At 51.0% G+C, this 19188-nt stretch overlaps 2 protein-coding genes across 2 annotated transcripts; both read left to right on the top strand.

Moving 5' to 3' along the window:
- Positions 1–1250: 1250 nt before the first annotated feature.
- Positions 1251–2220, top strand: ADM2 (adrenomedullin 2). The gene is made up of 2 exons (XM_016211674.2): positions 1251–1360; positions 1902–2220. Exons 1-2 carry the CDS (start codon positions 1251–1253, stop codon positions 2218–2220), a joined length of 429 nt encoding a protein of 142 aa, XP_016067160.2.
- Positions 2221–12699: 10479 nt separating this feature from the next.
- MIOX (myo-inositol oxygenase) lies at positions 12700–14914 on the top strand. The gene is made up of 10 exons (XM_016211670.2): positions 12700–12714; positions 13132–13212; positions 13439–13519; positions 13648–13810; positions 13964–14031; positions 14143–14252; positions 14329–14396; positions 14477–14526; positions 14608–14720; positions 14806–14914. Exons 1-10 carry the CDS (start codon positions 12700–12702, stop codon positions 14912–14914), a joined length of 858 nt encoding a protein of 285 aa, XP_016067156.1.
- Positions 14915–19188: the final 4274 nt, after the last annotated feature.

Raw genomic sequence — 19188 nt, forward strand, 5'->3', positions numbered from 1 at the left:
ATCTGCAGGCCAGCGCTCTTAACTACTGAGCCATGTGGAACAGGGCTCCACTTGTGGGTTCCTTCATCCAGCAAATGCTTGCTGAGCTCCCACGGTGTGCGCAGCAGGAGGGATAGAGAGTGAGCAGGGCATTCATGATGGGCCTGACCTATGGAAGACTGGACAAGGACTGACTCCGAGATGCTCAGTCATCCGAGGAAGGGGTGACGGATCACTGTCCCCTCAGAGTGGCTAACAAAGAACCGCCAACACCAAGTCCATTGTGGGTGGACAGTGGGTTGGAGGATAGTTTGGCACTGACTGTTTACACAAACACAGGCTCACCCTCAGCCAGAATTTCCACTTCTAGGAGCATGTCCTACGGAGACACATCTGTAAGCTCACAGCATAAGGGTGCTCCTGGAGATTGCCTAAATTACTCCATAATAAGGATCGATTAAGTCAGTCACAGAAGGCCTACACATTGGCGCAGGGCCAACAGTGAGAGAGTCGGGAGGGATCTATGCTTACGTGCATTCTTAGCTACAAGCACATATGTGGGTATGTGACACACACATAAGCCTGGTGTACAAGAGAAAGTCAGGAATGGGGGGGCATCCATCCAGACGTAGTACAGAAGCCCACAGTGGGTGGCAGTGGGGGGGTCTCACTCCTGTTTAAATTTCTTACAAAAACCACTTAGTACTTCAGTAATGAGGGGAAAGGTGCAAACTTTTAGGAGTACAGCTGCTAGGGGATCTTGAGGGGTCTTGAAACTGGCTCTGCGAGGAACTGAATACCCGCCTGCTGTGTTCTCTGGTAGACGCTGGCCAGCACCACCCCCCCCCCCCCCAGAGGTGGTGGGTGGGAACCAGCCCTGCTGACTGCACTCCTCTAGCACTCGCTCTTTCTGCCCAGCAGGCTCTGGAAAAGTGTCCCCCACCAGAGGGATGGGGCCCCTCCACCAGCACCTTCGGATTCAGTCTGTTAGGCCACCCCTTCCCTGCTTCCACAGGCGGGCTGGGCAGGACTGGGGAGCTGGCAGAAAGGCTGAATGGGGGGCTTGGGGGAGGGCGCCCCGCCCCGCTGGGCGTCCGGCTCCGCCTCCTCCTGGAAAGACTATTTAGCTCTGGAGGTGCCTGGGCTCCGTCCTAAGAAGGACTCTGGAAACTGCTCTCTCCTGCTAGGGGGGCTCCCCAGGGAAGGGTGGCTCCAAGCCAGCCCCCCACACACACACACCTGCCAGCTGACTGCCCTTCAGCCCTGGCACCATGGCCTGGCTCCTGCCCGTCACCCTCGGTTGCATCAGCCTCCTCTACCTGCAGCTCCCGGGCACGCTGACCCACTGCCAGGGCGGGAGCCGGCAGCCCACCCGGCCCAGGTGAGTGGGGCTCAGACCAACCTGTCCTCTGGCCAAAGCTGCAGAAACCAGAATGCCTGGGGAGGCCCCCTCCACCACCCCCTTCTCACCCCCGCCCCCCATGGGGAAGACGGCCCTGCTGCTAGGGCTTACCACCTAAATCCAGAGCTAGCCCCCTATGCCTTCAGCAACCCCTGAATAGTGTAAGAGTCCCTTCTTTCTTTGCCTCCCCTCCCAGGGCTCTCCCCCTCCTCAATAGAGAGGAGGGGGAACCAAAGGCTGGAGGGGTCCTCAGGCCTGCCCACCTCCCCCCACTCCAAGGGTCGAGGGGGAGTCACTCGGCCCTGAGCATAATGACCCACAGAAGCCAGGGGTGCCCTTTTCCCATGAAGCACAAGGGAATGGGACATGTGACCTGGGCTACTGAGATGGCTGAGTAGCCAGGACCCCAACCCTGAGCTCCAAAAGGGCCTGGGGCTTCCCCTGGCAGCGCTCCAGGTGGAACGTGGGGGTCCCTGAAAGGCTGGTTCACAGAGTTTACTTCCTCCATCTCCCCCTGCAGGGAGCATCCAGCTGGGACCCTTTCCAATGGCCTGCAGCCCAGGTACCCTGCACCGGGACCTGTGATCTGCAAGCAACCCCAGGCCCTGCAGCCACAGAGGAGCGCCAGCCTGCCCCCTGCTATGGGTCAGCCTCTCCGGAATGGTCCTCGTCGACGCTTGCGCCCCCCAAGGCCTAGAGCCCAGCTCCTGCGGGTGGGCTGTGTGCTGGGAACCTGCCAGATGCAGAACCTCAGCCACCGCCTATGGCAGCTCGTGGCATCGGCCGGCCCACGGGACTCAGTTCCCATTGACCCCAGCAGCCCCCACAGCTATGGCTGAGATGAGGCAGGCCATACCCAACCAGGTGGTGCACCCCAATTCCAGAGCTGCAATTGAGCCCCAGCCCCAGCCCAGCCCCCAAGGGCTCCTAGAGACAACAGTTACTCCAACAGTGGTGGGGGCCCCCGAGGAGACCCCCACACCCACTCACTAGGTGCTGCAGCAAGCAGCCTTGAATGGCTTTGGACACCTAAACCATGAACTTGTGTAGCCCCAGGCAGGTCCACAGGCAGAGCCCATACACCCAGGGGGTCTGTACACACCAGGAGTGCGCAGGCTCAGGGGACAGGTGCAAAGCAGAGGGCTTCAGAGGGAAGAGGTCTGTTTGAGGACATGGAGCAGAAGTCAGTCCTAAACATGCAGTGCCACCTCCAGGCAACAGGAGACAGGGGCCGAGTGGGCCTGGTGTGGCCCTTTCCCTGATGGGCCCGTTGTCAGAGTAAACCCGGTTTTAAGCATGCACAGTTGGCCAGCTCCAGGTCCTGCTCCCAGCGCCCTTGAGACCCCCACTGTGCTCCCCAGGACCGGGGGAGGGGGGACAGGTTATGCTGGGAAACGTGCTGCCCCAGCTGTCAACTCTGGAGCCTGGGCCTATGGTCGAAGTACAAGCCCCTGCCTGGATGCCCTGTGGGCAGCTCAGAAGAAGGGGTAGGAGTTCAAGAGCCACACGGGGTGCTCTGGGCAGAGCAGGGCCAGGCAGGCTGGCTTGCAGGCAAGATCTCCCAGTTCAAATAGCTCCATGAAATCACAACCAACCACCACCTCCAGTGGGGAAGGGATTGGCGAAACAAGGGTGGGGGCTCCACAGGCTCCACAGGCTCCCTAACCTCTGCCCTGCCTAGCGTGGGGACTGGGTAGGACCAAGTGTGGGGACAGCAGGAGGCTGGAGCAAGCTTGTCAGAAACCTGGGAGGGGGGACTGGCGCACAGCCAACATGCATAGAGCTCTTGTGTGTGTCCCCCAGGTGGGGCCTTTACACATTATGACCCCATAGCCCCTCAACCCAAAGTCCCTGACACCCCACACCACATGGGCATGACCAGGGGTTCAGAAAGGTGGTTTCTTTCATTTAGCAAACACTCATATAGCACTTAATTTCTCAATATTTGCCCGTGTCACCCTTTCAGTCACCCAGTGAGGGGAGCACAATCATTACCCCAACTTTAGGGACAGACACTGCAGCCACTGAGGTCAGGGACAAAACCACGGTCAGTGCAGAGGTCGCCGAAAAGCAGCTATGTGAGGCGGGAACTCATGGGCGAACCTCAGAGCCTTGTGCCTGTGGTCACTGAGGGGTGTCAGCAGAGGCAGGCAGGCAGGCAGGGAAGGCCGTGAGGAGAGGCAACTGGGAAATAAGGACAACAGGTCCAGGGGGCCAAGTTGGGGCAAAGTCCTGGCCTGCCCATGGTCTGGTCCTGCACACGGGACGTTCCCCGTCAGCGACATCCCCCCGCGTGCACCCTCCTCACCTTAACACAGGTTTCCGGGCCCCCGGGATTGGACCTTGGTGTCCTAGCCAAGACACTCCCCGAGCCTTGAGCCTTGGGCTGCTTTTCCTTGAGGCCCGATGGACTGTTGCCCTTAACGCATCGCTGTGCTGTGTCACGAGGTCACCTGCCATGAGGTCACCTGCCGTGGTCAAAGCATCACACCTCGTGTCTGCTGACCCCTGAGCTCCAGGCCATTCCCTGGCCTCCTACCTGACGCCCCCCTTGGAGATCTTGGGGCAGCACCCAATCTCCCCCAGTCTCCCTATCCACTGCCTTCTCGCAGCTCCTGCTTTAGCCAAACCTGTTGTTAACCTAGAAAATAAAAGGCCTTTCAAAGTGAGAGACAACAAGCGCTTATTTGAGATTTTTAAAAAGTAGCTATTCCCAAATCACTGATTCAAGCAGAAACCCGAATAATGTTCCAATCAGGAGACAAAGGCAATGGGTGTTTATGAGAAGGGGAGGGGACAGTGACATCCATGGAAGGAAGGCGTTGTTATTGGTGCAGATAACGTAATATAGTGATGCTGGTTCTCAGTGATGTTTTAAATTTTCAGCCCTATAGTCATTCGTCCAGTAGTCATATCTGCTTTCTAGTCATCTTTGCAAACAGTTCTTTGGGACACAAGGTTGCTTTTGGCCCCATGCAAAAGTTATTTTGCCCTGTTTTAACATCCAGAGATTTGAGGCATAAGATGTGCAAGGCAGTTCCTCTGAGTCGGCAGCTCCGGCTCCATTTATGTTTTTGCTTACATTTCCCCCCTTTTAATCAAGGTCTTTCTTTCAGAGCTCTGCTGCTCAGTTATCCGAAAGCAGCATTAATAAGTTGCTAAAGCATCGTTGCTTCTCCATCGTCAGGTGGCTCGTTTTGGGTACGTCACGCCTGTGTCTGTCCTTCATCTCCAGGAAGGCTCGTTCCCAGTATATCTTGTCCCACGGAAGGGGGAAGTGGTTTTTTAGGAGCCTTAGGCCACATTTGAGGAACCAGAGGGCCAGAACAGGGGAAGGTTCTACAGTAGTGTTGGCTTAAGGGCAAACATCTGTAGTTCCCGGAGTTTTCTCATGTGAAGTCTCAGAGGCCTCCGTGATTGTCTCAAAATGCCAAGTGACGACTTTCTACACAGAAACAAAGACTTATAACACCAAACATGTCTGTAATAATAAATGAAATGCTAAGTTCAACTTGAAGAACAGATCTGAGCCAGGAGGCCATACCTGAGGGCAGTCAGCCAAGATCCGAGAGAACTGGAAGCTGTCAATGGGACCCGTAGTTAATCATTTGGCCTGTGCCCAGATTTTATCTAGTTTTATCTCTATTTTACCAGAGGTGTTTTATCAAGAGCAACAGGAATTATTAACAACAGAGCAACCGCACCTTGTTCAGCTAGGATATGGTCAAGAGCAAATCTATTCTCTAATGTACGTTGTGCTGCAGAACTTAAAAGATTTTTCCTGACTGGCTATTGCTGTGGCGGTCTTTGCAATACTTGCCCAAGGAAAAGTAGTTTTGCACATCTGGTCCTTCACTGGGACTGACGTCGCCAGGCATTGAACATCCTTGACCATGTGTGTAATCAGCTGCATGTTTTTAAACCTCACTGGAGGATATCTTTTCCGTTGATCTTTAGAGAGAGTGGAAGGGAGGGAGAAGGGTGGGGAGAGAGAGGAACATGGATGGGAGAGAGACACATCTACTGGGTGCCTCCCACACGCGCTCCACAGGCCCCTGACAGGGGCGGGGAGCCAACCGGCAACCGAGGTTTGTGCCCTTGACCAAGAATTGAACCCTCGACCCTTCAGTCCGCGGGCCAGTGCTCTAACCACCGAGCAAAACCGGCCAGGGCACCAGTTGTATGTTTTGACCTGCGAGGTAGGTTTAGAGATGATGCCCCATGTTGTCTTCCCAGACAGAAATTAAGGGGGAAAAGAAAACAATAACTATTAGAGTGAATGCTTGGTGAGATAGGAAGGAATTAAAGTAAGGAAAAAAGAGCCCTGCTGGTGTGCACAGTGGTTAGAGCGTTGGCCTGTGCACCGGTCAAGGGCACGTACCTGGGTTGCAGGTTCATCCCAGCCCGGGTCGGTCGGAGTGTATGCAGGAGGCAACCGATAGATGTGTGTCTCTCACATTGATGTTTCTCTCCCTCTCTTTCTCTGCCCCCCTCGGGAATGGGAAAGCAATGGGAAAAAAATATCCTCGGGTGAAGATTCACAAAAAATAAGAAAGGAAAAGGGAAGGAAAGGCAGGTGTAGCTTACACAGGCCTGGTCTGGGGTCTTGGGTTAGCTCCACAACAGGTTTCATCTGCTTCACTTCGTAGCAATTTTAAATTTCACATCCTCTGTTGGTTGAAGAGCCCAGTTAGCTGCCAGAGCTCTCTTTACGTTAGAAACGTGGATCCAAGAATCAACACCTTTAATCTGGCCACACGTAGGTCAGCGAAGAGCAGCTGAAATTCTGGAGGGATCAGGTAGGAAGGTAAAGGAAATGTTTTAATTTTTTTACAAAGGTATAATTTACCAAATTGCCGTAGGTCATAGGTAGTGTAGGAGAAAAAAAATCTTATATCTGGAAAATCTTATATCTGGAAAAGGATCAGAAACCAGTAATGTTTCAGGTAAAGACTCACAAAATTATAATCATCTTTATTAGTTCATTTAGTCCATGTTATTACTTCTTGCCGACCTTGATCTTTTTGTTAACAGTTTTTAAATTTTAATTTAATTTTTATTTCTTATTTTTAATGCTTACACTTTTGTTTTATTTTGTTTTTTTAATATATCTTTATTGATTTCCGTGAGAGGAAGGGAGAGGGAGAGAGAGAGAGAAACATCAATGATGAGAGTCATGGGTCGGCTGCCTCCTGCACAGCCCCCGACTGGGGATCCAGCCCGCAGCCCGGGCACGTGCCCTGACCCGGAATCGAACTGCGATCTCCTGGATTATAGGTCGATGCTCAACCGCTGAGCCACACCCGGCTGGGCAGTTTTTAAAAATTTTTTAAATTGTTTTGAGAGAGAGAGGAAGGGAGCGGGAGAGAGAGAAACATCGATGAGAGAGAACCATCGGCCGGCTGCGGCCTGCATGCCCCCTACTGAGGATCGAGCCCGAAACCCAGGCTTGTGCCCTGATCTATAACCTTTCGGTGAACGAGATGACCAACCGAGAGCCAAACCAGCCAGGGCTGGTAACAGTTTTATGATCCAGCTTTTCCTTAGAATTCTCTAAATCTTTACTCAGTTCAGTTTTATGCTTTTAAATTTAACCTGTGTTGTCGGGATTTGTTTTTATGAATTTCTGAAGATGAGACACGCTGGTAGGAACATTTTTGTCAGAGCATCCGAGTGAAGCAGTGACTGCCTGCGAATGACAAATGACTCAAAAACGGCCGCAGCTGGAGACCTGTGGGAGTGCTCAGACGCACACGCGAGGAACTGGCCTAGCCCTGCTTCCCAGCCTTTGCGTCACCATGCATAATTCTTCCCCCTCAAAAAAAAGCCCTCCACGAACCATCTGCATTTCCCCTAAACCTCCTGCAACATACGTACACCTTTCAGGTTTTGTTCTATTATTTTATTTCTTATTTTGAAACATTTTTGGGGGAAGGACAAAAATTTCCCTTTTTGCTTTTTTTTTTTTTTTTAACCAAAAAACACCCCATGCCCTTTATATTTTTCCTTATGCAAAAAACACGTTCTGTTTTCTGTTCCCTCAACAAAACTGCATCTCCACGCTTCGTAGCTTCTACTGAAAACACACACCCTACTTTTCATACACATTTTGTTTCACTCTTCTTAGTTTTTAGTAGCTGTGCAAAAACCTTAGCTCTTTTACAAATTAATTTTGGCCCTGCCAGTGTGGCTCAGTCGTCGCCGGTTCGATTCCCTGTCAGGGCTCATGCCGGGGTTTGTGGGCTCGACCCCCAGGAGGGGGCCGATTGGTGGTTCACTCTCACCCATGTCTCTCTCTCTCCCTCTCTCTCTCAAATTAATAAAAACATATTAAAAAGACTAATTTTGGCAAGGGAACTTACACAGAGTCTGCATTTTTAAAAGGTCTCTTTTTTTCAGTCTCTGTGGGCAGTATTTTGGTTAGTTCCTGGCTGTTTACATTTTAAAGGCCTGATTAAGAGTCACGATTTTCAGAGACAAAGACTAAGTTTTTTTGTATTATACCAGGACATGTTAGAATCATTTTATATAACTTTTAGAATAATTATATTAATAGCATATCTACATAAATATAATCAAAGGGTTAGTATCATTTATTTGACAATGTCTCCCATGTAATTTAACATATCGAGTAAGCCTAATTAATTTAATACTTTTCTCTATTATAAAGAGAGAACATAAATATTTTGTGGTGTTTCAGGGGCCCTCAGGAATATCACAAAGTTATTTTTAGGTCAGTAAGACTTAACTTAGAATCTGATTTTGGGAAGTTTCTTAAACATATAAAATTTTAAAAAATATTTGCTCAAATAGACATAATTCACTGTGGAACAATACTCCATGAAATAATATTTAATTATCCATTTAACAAAAGTGAGAATTAAAAATTTCAGCCCTGGCCACTTTTTCCCAGTGGTTAGAGCATTGACCTGCAGACCGAAGGGTCTTGGGTTCGATTCCAGTCAAGGGCACGTACCTCAGTTGCAGGTTTGAGCCCTGGCCCAATCAGGGTGCCTGCAGGAGGCCACCAATCGATGTGTCCCTCTCACATCAATGTTTCTCTCTCTCTGTCCCCATCCTGCCTCCCTTCCACTCTCTCTCTAAAAAATCAATGGAAAAGATATCCTCGGGTGAGGATTAAAAGAATTTCTTTTCAAAGACAAATACAAAGGTTACATAGTTGTAAGCAAAATTTCAAGTAAGAAGGTTCAGGTTACTTAATCAGTTAAAGACCTGGTGATGAAGAACACGGGAAATCATTTTAATAAAACATTAAATCTTTGCTTTCCCTTCATAATTTCTTACTAAGAGCATATCAATAGTACTGGAAAATGTTGTTCTTTTAGTAGAGAAAATAACAGTTTTAGCTTTACATAAGCACAAGCTTGATATTAACGCTTAAATTTTTTTTAACCATTATAATAACAATTTAATTTTAGCCAGCTAAATTCTGAAATAACCAGGACAAAGTTATTTTTATTTCCCTTAATGAAGACATATCTTTGTATATTATCTTTTGTTGAAAGCATATATCAATCCTTTCCATAATAATTAGAATACTTAAGCCTTAGAAACCTTAATTTTTAGTGACAACTTAAAGTAAGCAATTAGTATTCTTTAGGCAAATTTAGGAATGTGTTTTATAACCTCTAGAAATATAGTCTCTTTGCTTGGAAAATATATTTTCTAATTTATAGGAATACATGTTTTCTTAACAGAGCATAAAACGTTTTTATTGACCGCCAGATTACTTTAGTTTTTCTGTACTAAGAAGCCAAAAGTAGGTACACTTAGATTTATTTAGTAATTAATATTTCAGCATCTTATCTTATTTGAAAATTACCTAGATAGTCAATCATTTTTATTTTTTTAATTTTACTTAGCAAAACTCTAAAGTTTCAAGTTACCAAAAGATTTTGGGAAACTATTTTAAGTACACATACAATAAAACAATTATTGCTGAAAGTTTTCATCAAAAAAACCTCTTCTTTTATTTAATTTATTAATTCTTTTTTAAATTGATTTTTAAAGAGAGAGAGGAAAGGAGAGAGAGAGAAACATCAACTTGTTTTTCCATTTATTCATGTGTCATTGGTTGATTCTTGTATGTGTCCTGACCCAGGATCGAACCCTAAACCTTGGTGTACTGGGATGACACTCTAACCAACTGAGCTACTGGGCCAGAGCTAATTTATTCATTCTTAATAATTATACTTAGATTACTCATGAAAATTTTATGAGGCATTAGATAAAGTCAATTATTATTCCAGGTTATATTCCTGCTGACAAGCCCTACAACAAAGATAACACGAACTTATTTTTTGTAAACCCAGATAAAATAAAAATGTTACATTAAATGTTAATATCGCTGAGGTCATATCCGTTTTTTTAAACCAAATTTAAACCAGGTTTAATATTAAATATTTTCCCAGATCATGGTATCCTGAAAAACATTTGTATTAGTTTCTGTTATAGTTCTTAATTTATATTAGCATTAATTCCTTTAAGCCAATTAATCAGAGCTCTTTATAAACCATTTTATTAATTCTCAGGGATAGATATACATACATATATAGACAGACAGAACCAGAGACCTGATAGTTTTTTGTTTTGTTTTTTTAATTTTTAGCCATGAGACCGTCAAGGAGACAGTAGTAGATGGAAGCAGTGAGCACAATAGAGGCTCTGTAGCAACCATACCTGGTTCCAGGGGACACTGGTCTATGAAGGTGAGGTCACTTTAGATCCCACTCCTGACACCAGATGTGTTAACCTAAAAATAAAAGGCCGTTCTAAGTGAGAGACAACAAGCATTTATTTGAGATTGAAGAATAGCTATTTGAGAATCACTGATTCAGACAGAAACCCAAATGATGTTCCAGTTAGGAGACAAAGGCGATGGGTATTTATGAGAAAGGGAAGGGGAACAATGACATCAGTAAAAGGAAGGCGATGCTATTGGTGCAGATAACGTGACGTGGTGATGCTAATTCTAAACAATGTTTTTAATTTTCAGTCTGGCACTCATCAGCCCAGTAGTCATAGTATTTGCTTTCTGGTTATCCCTGCAAGCAGTTCTTTGAGAAACAAGGTTGCTCAGGCCCAGTGCCAAGGTTATTTTGCCCAGTTTTAACATCCCAAAGATTTGTGGCATAAGACATGTCAGGCAGTTCCTCTGGGACAGCAGTTCCAGCTCCATTTTATTTTATTATTTTATTTTATTTTTTAAATGTATTTTTCACTGATATTTTAGAGAGAGAAGAAGGGAGAGGGAGAGAGACAGAAACATCGATATGAGAGAGAAACATCAATCAGCGGCCTCCTGAACGCCCCCTACTGGGGATGGAGCCTGATACCTGGGCTTGTGCCCTGACCGGGAATTGAACCGGCGACCTCTTGGTTCACGGGATGATTCCCAACCCATTGAACCACACTGGCCAGGCCTCCAGCTCCATTTTAAAGTGGCTTTGTTTATATTATTGTTTACACTCCTCACTCCCTCTCTTTATCCCACCTCCACAGTCCAAATCCCATAGGCCAGCCATTAGCTCCTTCCCCTGGTCTAAGCCACCACCTGCTTTTGGGGTGATGGCTCCAGCCTCCTCCCTGGGTCCCCCGCTCCACCTCTCTAGCAAATGCAAGAAACATTATGGAATAAAACATGACCTTCTCCCCTCTGTGGGGCGGACATTCTAGTGGAAGGGGGCAGAGGGAAACAAACCTCAAAGGTAAAGTAATCAAATGAGGCCACATGTGGGACGTTCAAGGTGCTACGGACATGACAGTGCCCCCCAGATCTTTTCCACGTGGGCTGGAGGGGCCCAGGGTAGTAAGAGTAGCTGCCCACAGGCCTCTTTCCTTGCGATGAAGCTTGGCGAGGGTGCTCTGACCCACACGCCCACCTGCCCACAAGGTGTGGCCTCAGCGGGCATGATACAGTGACTCGTTTTGCCTCTTCAGAGAATGTCAGTGCCAGGCAGGTGTGTTTGTCCGTTTGGACCCTGCTGTGTCTGCAGTACCCAGACCTGGCCCATACACGACCAGTGCTGTTCGAATTCATCTCTGCCCAGGCTCAAAATGGAGCCTCTCACCCTAAGAGCCAGACAAGACCCACTTTCCACTTTGATGGAACTTCAGCCAGGCTCCTCTCAGCCCTCTGCTCCCTGTGGCCTCGCCCAGTACTCGCAGAGTCCCCACCCTTGGGATCTCGTCACCCTGCCCTGCCTTCAGCAAGAATCCTGTCCAGTTGGTTTAGCAAGAACCCCCCAACTCTTGATGTCTCCTCTTGGCAGTCTTCCTTCCACTGACCCCCTCCCCCCAAGAGAGACTGTTCCAGGACATGACTGCTGCCCGACTGGCGATGGGACCCGGGCCAGAGGGGGAGATGGCTTACTGCACACCCCACAGGGACTGCTCATAGCTGGCGTTTGCTCTGACATAAGTTGGCACCCCTCCCCTGCCTCCCGCTGTGTGCCGCCGGCTCCTGGAACAGGCCCTTGTCCAGACCTGGTCAAGCATGTAGAGTAATTTCTGAACCTGGGAGCATTCCTGTACTAGTATCCGTGACTACCTTCCCCCTTCCCCTATACAATTCTTTGGCCCCTGCCCAACGGTGTAGGGATCCGTTTGGTCTTGCAGCGCCCACGCCTTGCCTCCTACGTAAATTTCCCTTAATAAGCTCTTTTAATTACCAGGCTGGAGTGGCAGCCTCTTTCCCTGGTCTTTCCCTGCCCTTGGTGTGCAGGGGTAGATTTCCAGTCTGGGGTCTTTCCCTGGCTCTGTGTGTAGGAATACCCTGCTCCTGCCCACCCCCCACCCCCCGCTCCTGGCTGTCCTGGCTGTATTCTGATGGAGCCCAATCTTTCCTCTACTACAACCGTCTTCAGTAAAGTCTTCCTTCCCGTTTTAACAAGTGTCAGAGTACATGTTTTCTGAAACGAGGCCGTGCCCAGAATCCCAGGTGCCTGAGGTGATGGGGGTGGCATCTGGGTTCCACCACCTGTCACCTGTCGGGAGGGGCCTATGGTGGGTGCCGCAGCGTTTGAAGCCTATGAGACAAAGCTGCAGGGCATCCTAAGCAGGCCAGCTTTCCAGGAGGGAGTCTGAGCTCGGGGGAAAAGGGGCTGGGGCCACTCCTGTGCTGACACATCAACTCCCTGTGGCCAGGAGGAGGGTGGATGGTCACTCATTACCAAGGGTCCAGGTCAAGGGCCCTTATGTAACCCTTGTGTCTGGTCACTTATGTAACCCATAGGCATATATAAGGGCACATGGCCTGTGGGACTCGTGCCCACCTGCCAGCTTGGCTCCCTCTCAGGATGAAGGTGGCTGTGGTGAGTTCCCCAGGCCTTCTGTGCACACTGGCCCTACTGACCACTCACCGATGGCCCCTTCCCAGCTGGTTCTCTTCCAGCCCGCTCCTCCTCTTGTGGTCCAGCTGGGCTCCCAGTACACCCAGGTCTTGGAAAGGAGATGCGATGTGTGTGGGGTCTGTGCTCCCACACAGTGTCACCCTGGAAGCAGGCACCAGGCTGACATCCACTCTGCAGAGTAGGACTTCCCAAGGCCGCCGGCTGGTGCAGGGGCCAGAGATGGGTGTACTGCGGAGGGGCTGTGCTCTGGGGTGACCACTGGCCTGGGCTGCTGACCCCTGCTGACTCAGTCAGTCTTCTGCCCTAGGGGTAGGCAGGTGCCCATTTCCTAATAGAGCTGGCATCATGGTGAAATGGGTTCAATTCCCACCCAACCAGGGCCCAGACCCTTCCCTGGTCTACAGGCCTGAGGTGGACCCAGAGGCGGCCAAGGACAAGGGCAGCTTCCGGAACTACACTGTGAGGACCCCGCCCCGCCCCAACCCACGGGTCCTGGACCCCTCTCGCCCCCAGTGCAGCCTTACCGCCCAAGCCCCATCTCCCTGCTCCCCCCAGTCCCAGCCCTATCCTTGGCACATGTCCAGGGCCTGCCCTTGGGGAAGCCCCCGTTTGCACGTGTGAGGCCAGCCCTGGGAGAGGGGAGGCAGTGGCCCCCCTGGGCCCTGGCTGACCCTCTGGCCTGCAGTCTGGCCCACTCCTGGACCGTGTCTTCGCCACCTACAAGCTCATGCACACGCACCAGACGGTGGACTTCGTCAGGGGGAAGGTACCCGGCTGACTCCTCTGCAGCAGCTCCGGGGGTGGGGCTGCCCCTCCACAGTGTGGAGTGGATGGAAAGGGCCTGGGCCCTGGTCCGTCCCTGTGGGCCTGCTGACTTTGCTCTTCCTCGTCAAGCATGCCCAGTTCAGGAGCTTCTCCTACAAGAAAATGACTGTCTTGGAGGCTGTGGACATGCTAGACGAGCTGGTGGATGAATCGGACCCAGACGTGGACTTCCCCAACTCCTTCCATGCCTTCCAGACCGCCGAGGGCATACGGAAGGCCCACCCTGACAAGGGTGCGCCCCCACCCTGCCCCCTCCCTGGCTGCCGTGGGGGAGGCGCTGCCTCCAAGGCTTGGCGGGGGTAGCGCAGACAGGGTGCCCTTTCCCAGCAGGCCCTGCCCTGCACCCAGCACCCCCAATAGCCTGACCGGTTCCTTTCCCTCCCAGACTGGTTCCACCTCGTAGGGCTCCTGCACGACCTGGGGAAGGTCCTGGCTCTGGCGGGGGAGCCCCAGGTGAGGGAAGGATGGAGGGGGTGTTGGCAGGGCAGTGCCAGGACAGCCTCAGCTCTGGGCTCAGGTGGCCAAGCCAGTCAGGCTTACTCATGGCTGCCTGTCCCTCCCCAGTGGGCAGTCGTTGGAGACACCTTCCCGGTGGGATGCCGTCCCCAGGCCTCTGTGGTTTTCCGTGACTCCACCTTCCAGGACAACCCTGACCTCCAGGATCCTCGATACAGGTACCCCTCCACCCCTGCTGGTCCTCCCGGTCCCCAGAGTGATTCTGAGCCCCTCACCCTCCACCTCTCCCTGCAGCACAGAGCTCGGCATGTACCAGCCTCACTGTGGGCTTGAGAACGTCCTCATGTCCTGGGGCCATGATGGTGAGGCTGCTGAGAGGCTGGCCCATGGTGGGGGCTACCCCTCTGGGCGCCTGGTGGTGGTGACCCCCTCTCTCCCACAGAGTACATGTACCAGATGATGAAATTCAACAAATTCTCCCTGCCGCCGGAGGTAGGTGGGGGGGAGGGGCCACCCTGAGAGCCCCGCCCACCCTGCGCACCCATGCTGGGTGTGACTTCTTCCTGTCCCCAGGCCTTCTACATGATCCGGTTCCATTCTTTCTACCCGTGGCACACTGGTGGCGACTACAGTCAGCTGTGCAGCGAGCAGGACCTGGCCATGCTGCCCTGGGTGCAGGAATTCAAGTACAGCCATTCCCATGGAGACTGGGAGGGGTGGGGAAGGGGACTGGGGACTTCCCCAGGAGTCACTGTCCCTTCCTTGCTGCAGCAAGTTTGACCTGTACACCAAGTGTCCCGACCTGCCAGACGTGGACAAGCTGCGACCCTACTACCAGGGGCTCATTGACAAGTACTGCCCCGGGGTCCTGAGCTGGTGACTGGCCTGCCCACCCTGCTCAGGCCTGGCCGGGTGGCCCAAGGGGACAGCTGCTGTCAGGCACAGGGACAGCTCACCCCAGCCTCTCTGAGGGACTCCAAACACCCAGCTGCAGGCTGTGCTCCCCACCCTAGTGGCCTCTCGCTCCGTGGTAATAAAGACCTGGAAGCAGCTGGAGTCTGACCCTTACTGAGCCTTGCATGTTGTGGATGCGGGGCAGTCTGCGTGCAGAGAGGCAAGACCATGGCCTCCTGGACACGTGTCCTGCTGTGCCTGTCACCATAAACATCTTGCTCACCCTCCCAGCTCCTGTGTCAGAACCTGGGGTCACCCAGTCACCCCCCTTTCTCAAAACAGTCACCAAGTCCTCGGAGCTCAGTCTCCTTAAAAAAAAGAAACACCTCGCCATGGCCAGTGTGACTCAGTTAGCTGAGCATCACCTCGTGCACCAAGAGGTCGCCGGTTCGATTCCCCGTCAGGGCACATACCTGGGCTGAGGGCTTCATCCCCAGTAGGGGGCGTGCAGGAGGCAGCCCATCAATGTTTCTCTCTCCCTCTCCCTTCCTTTCTCTCAAATCAATAAAAAAATATTTTTAAAAAAGAAACACCTCATAGCTAAAAGAATGCACTATAGAAACATATAACAAGAGCACAGGGTAACTGCTGTGAACTTGATGCACGAATACACACCCCAGGCCCTTCTCTGGCCCCAGGTGCAGCCCCCATCTTGACCCGGCCCATCGACTCCTTCCATGTGGTTTCATCCCCAGCTGTGCCCCAGAGACCGCAGCTTAGCTGGCTTCCCCTGTACCTCCTAGCAGTTCATTTCTTTGAAGAAAGTGGCTCATTTTTCTCAAGAAACTTCCTTCTGTCAGGATTTGCTGATTGCAGCCGCCCCAGGGTGTCTATTAATAATTTCTTGATATTTCCTGCTAATTGGTAAATAACTTTAGAGGCCTAATCAGATTCGGGTGTGGCTTGTTGGGGGTAAGAGTGCTTCAGAGGTGGTGGTGTGTTCTTTACAGGAGGCAGAAGCTGGGTTCAGTTTCATTTAAGAATATCCTTAGTCCATTAGAAGGCCCGACAGCCAGATCTGGCTGCATCCTGCTCTCACCCTTCCCACGGGACCCTGCAGTACGCAGAAGCTCTTCCAACTGCTGATGGGTCACTGTTTGTGTAGGAAAGGCAAGTACGCGCTCAGCTTTCCCTTCATTTACCAGTGTGCAACATCCTTCAACACAGATCAGGTCGTCTGTTTTTGTGTTAAGACCGTACAGATTTCAGCACATTTATGCTTCAGTTCATTAAATTATTATCCTTACTGGTGCCCAGATGTCCCTTCCTCGAAGGTCCCATGACACGAATGGCCTTGGGGGGTGTCTTGCTGTCTGTCTGCTGTAGCAAGACACCCAGAAGTTTAGTTTTCTGTGTCTGACATAACAAGTTATCACCAATCCGTTGGCCTGAAACAACAGATTTATTCTCTCAAGTTCTGGAAGCCAGAACTCTGAGATCAAGGTGTCAGCCGATGAAAAGCCACGATACCTCCAACTCCAAGTTTCATCCAACAGACTCCCTGTTTACAACAGCCCGGAACAAGCCCCTTTCCTCTATAAGAGACGGTTCTTCTCCTTTGGCCGAGGGACTTGCTTGTGGGTGGCAGTGAGGTTGCATTCCAGTGGTGCAGTCCTTTGTCTTTCCTGAATAAACCCATTTTGCTGAAGAAATGTCAACAAAGACCAGGCTGTGGGGACTATGAGCAGGCCCTAGAGGAACAGTGGCTGCCTCTAAAGGTACAAATGAACCAAGAAAACACAATGACACGTTAGAGATCCCTAAATTTCATGCCCAAGGCTGTGCTAAAACAGCCATTCTTAGAGTGGGGTCTGAAGCTGCCTAGGTGTCCCAGAAACCCCTTCAGGGGTCTGGAGAGTCAATGCTGTTTTACTACAATGAGACATTATTTACCCTTTTCAAGGAGCTGCCATTCACGATGATGACGTAAAGGCAGGTAAAACGGCTGCCAACCTGCACAAATCCAGACGGTGCCCCCAAAGTGCTAGTCCTGTGTCCTTCAGGCCACACACTCCCAGTTTAAAAAAAGATCAGTTCCTTAAGAATGTCTTCCACGAAGTAGTAAAAGTTATTATTCTTTTTTTTTTTAAATATATCTTTATTGATTTCAGAGAGAGGAAAGGAGAGGGAGAGAGAGACAGAAACATCAATGATGAGAGAGTCATTGATCAAGCCCTCAACCCGGGCATGTGCCCTGACCGGGAACCGAACCCCGATCGCCTGGATCCCAGGTCGATGCTCAACTGCTGAGCCACGCCCGGCCGGGCAAAAGTTATTATTCTTAATTCTCCATCCTTGAGTATGGGACTTTTTAATCTTGAGTATGGGACGAGAAGAGTGCTTCTGTTGAGTACTACACGCGACAGTTGCCTCAATTTTCCGCTCTTGGGTGACTGAGTTTTCAGTGCAACCAGTCAGTTTTACTTGGAAGGACTGATAGGAAAACTATAGCCATTTGGTATTGGGTATTTAGCAGGCATTGTCCTTTCCTTTTTAAAATTTTATTATTTTTTTTTATTTAATTGATTTTATTAGCAATAATCTGAGAAGGCTTCTAAAATACACTTCCTTTTTCCAACTGCATGTTGGTGTGAGGCCAGATTGTCTTCATATATTTCGACCAAGAAGACACTGGAACAGATTGGCCAGAAGCAGATACGAGAAGTCAGGCGTTACAGGTGATTCTGTACAAGCGTAAAACGATGCCACTCCTCTCACTTAATATTCTGGGGAATACAGCTAATTTTCATTTAAAAATTTGTTACTATTGGAACATGTTATGAATTTATTTTTATGTTTAAATAATAAGTAAGTATGTATTGAAAGAATTTCTCAGTTTAATTTCCAGGGTGGTAAATACTGATAGATATAACCCTCATAAACAAAAGGTCTTTGGAGCCCTCCATAATATTTAAGAATATAAGGTGTCCTGGAACAGATGACTGGGTCCACGGATGCCAGCCAACTTCTTTTTGCAGGGTGCTGACCGTCAGTCCACGGGCTCCATGAGGGCAAAGGAGGAGGGAGGTCACGTTTGAGGTGTCGCCCAACTCAAGGGCCACCAGCAAGGCCACCCCAGAGCCCACAACATGCACCTCTCCCAAGGGAAGCAGTCACCCCCGCCCCTTCGTGTGTATTGGGACTTGCTCTCCTGCCCCTGGGCTTCCTCCAGCACGGTCGTCCGCTGACTCTCGGAATGCCCATCGCCAGGCAGCCTGCACAATGCTGCCTCTGCCCAACGGCCTCCTGCGCAGCGAACGACCTTCTGACGCCCGAATCTACGCCCTGGTGGACGGCGGCTTGGCCGGCGGAAGACTCAGTCCCGGTGCCAGCCTGGAGGCAACGCCCTGGCGCATCGGGAGGCGGACGCCCGCGCCCAGCCCGCGGGAGCGCGTCTCGCGCCTGCCCCCAGCGGCCCCCGGGGGAACTGTCCTGGAGCGCGGTCCCCGGGGCGCGGGGCGTCCCCCGGGCGCACGGCCTCGGATCTGCCCGCGGGGCCGGCGCGCGTGGAGGAGGCGGCGCCTGCAGACAGCCCGCGGGCTCCCACGCGCGGCCCCTCGTGTCCTCGCTGCCCCGCAGACGCGAGCCGAGGCTGGGTTTCTCTGCTGCGGGCTCGTTTCACTGGTCAGCGTGTGAAACACAGGATTTCAGAGATGGACTGTGCTGAGCTCAAAGGGGTGGGTCAGAGTTGGGGTGGACCTGGAGGCGATGTGGGTGCAGAAACGGACCAGACTCGGGCGCCTCCCCACCGTGGGGTGAGGGCTTTGTGTGGGATGCGGCGTGGCCACCTTGCATCAGCGGGTTTTCTGGAAGAGGGGGAGGGCGAGGGAGTGTAAGTCAGAGAGGTGGGTCCCGCAGGATCGTGGGCACCCGGGGGGGGGGGGTGTCTCGTGTCAGACTCCTCAGTATCTGAGCTGAGTTTAAAACTTAAAAAAAAAAAGGCCCTGGCCTGGTGGCCGAGCTGGTTGGAGTACACCAAAAAGGTTGCGGGTTTGGTCCCCAGTCAGGGCCTGGATGGGAGGCAGCCCATCCATGTTTCTTTGTCACGTCCATGTTTCTCTCTTGCCTTTCCTTTGTCTAAAATCAATAAACATATCCTCATGTGAGATTTTAAAAAGCTAAGAAAAAGAACAAAAGTTTTGCCCTGACCGGGCAGCTCCGTTGGTTAGAGCATCACCCCAATACGCTAAGGTTGCAGGT

This window comes from Miniopterus natalensis, chromosome 2 (assembly GCF_054644295.1).
Source record: "Miniopterus natalensis isolate mMinNat1 chromosome 2, mMinNat1.hap1, whole genome shotgun sequence".
Lineage (NCBI taxonomy): Eukaryota > Metazoa > Chordata > Mammalia > Chiroptera > Miniopteridae > Miniopterus > Miniopterus natalensis.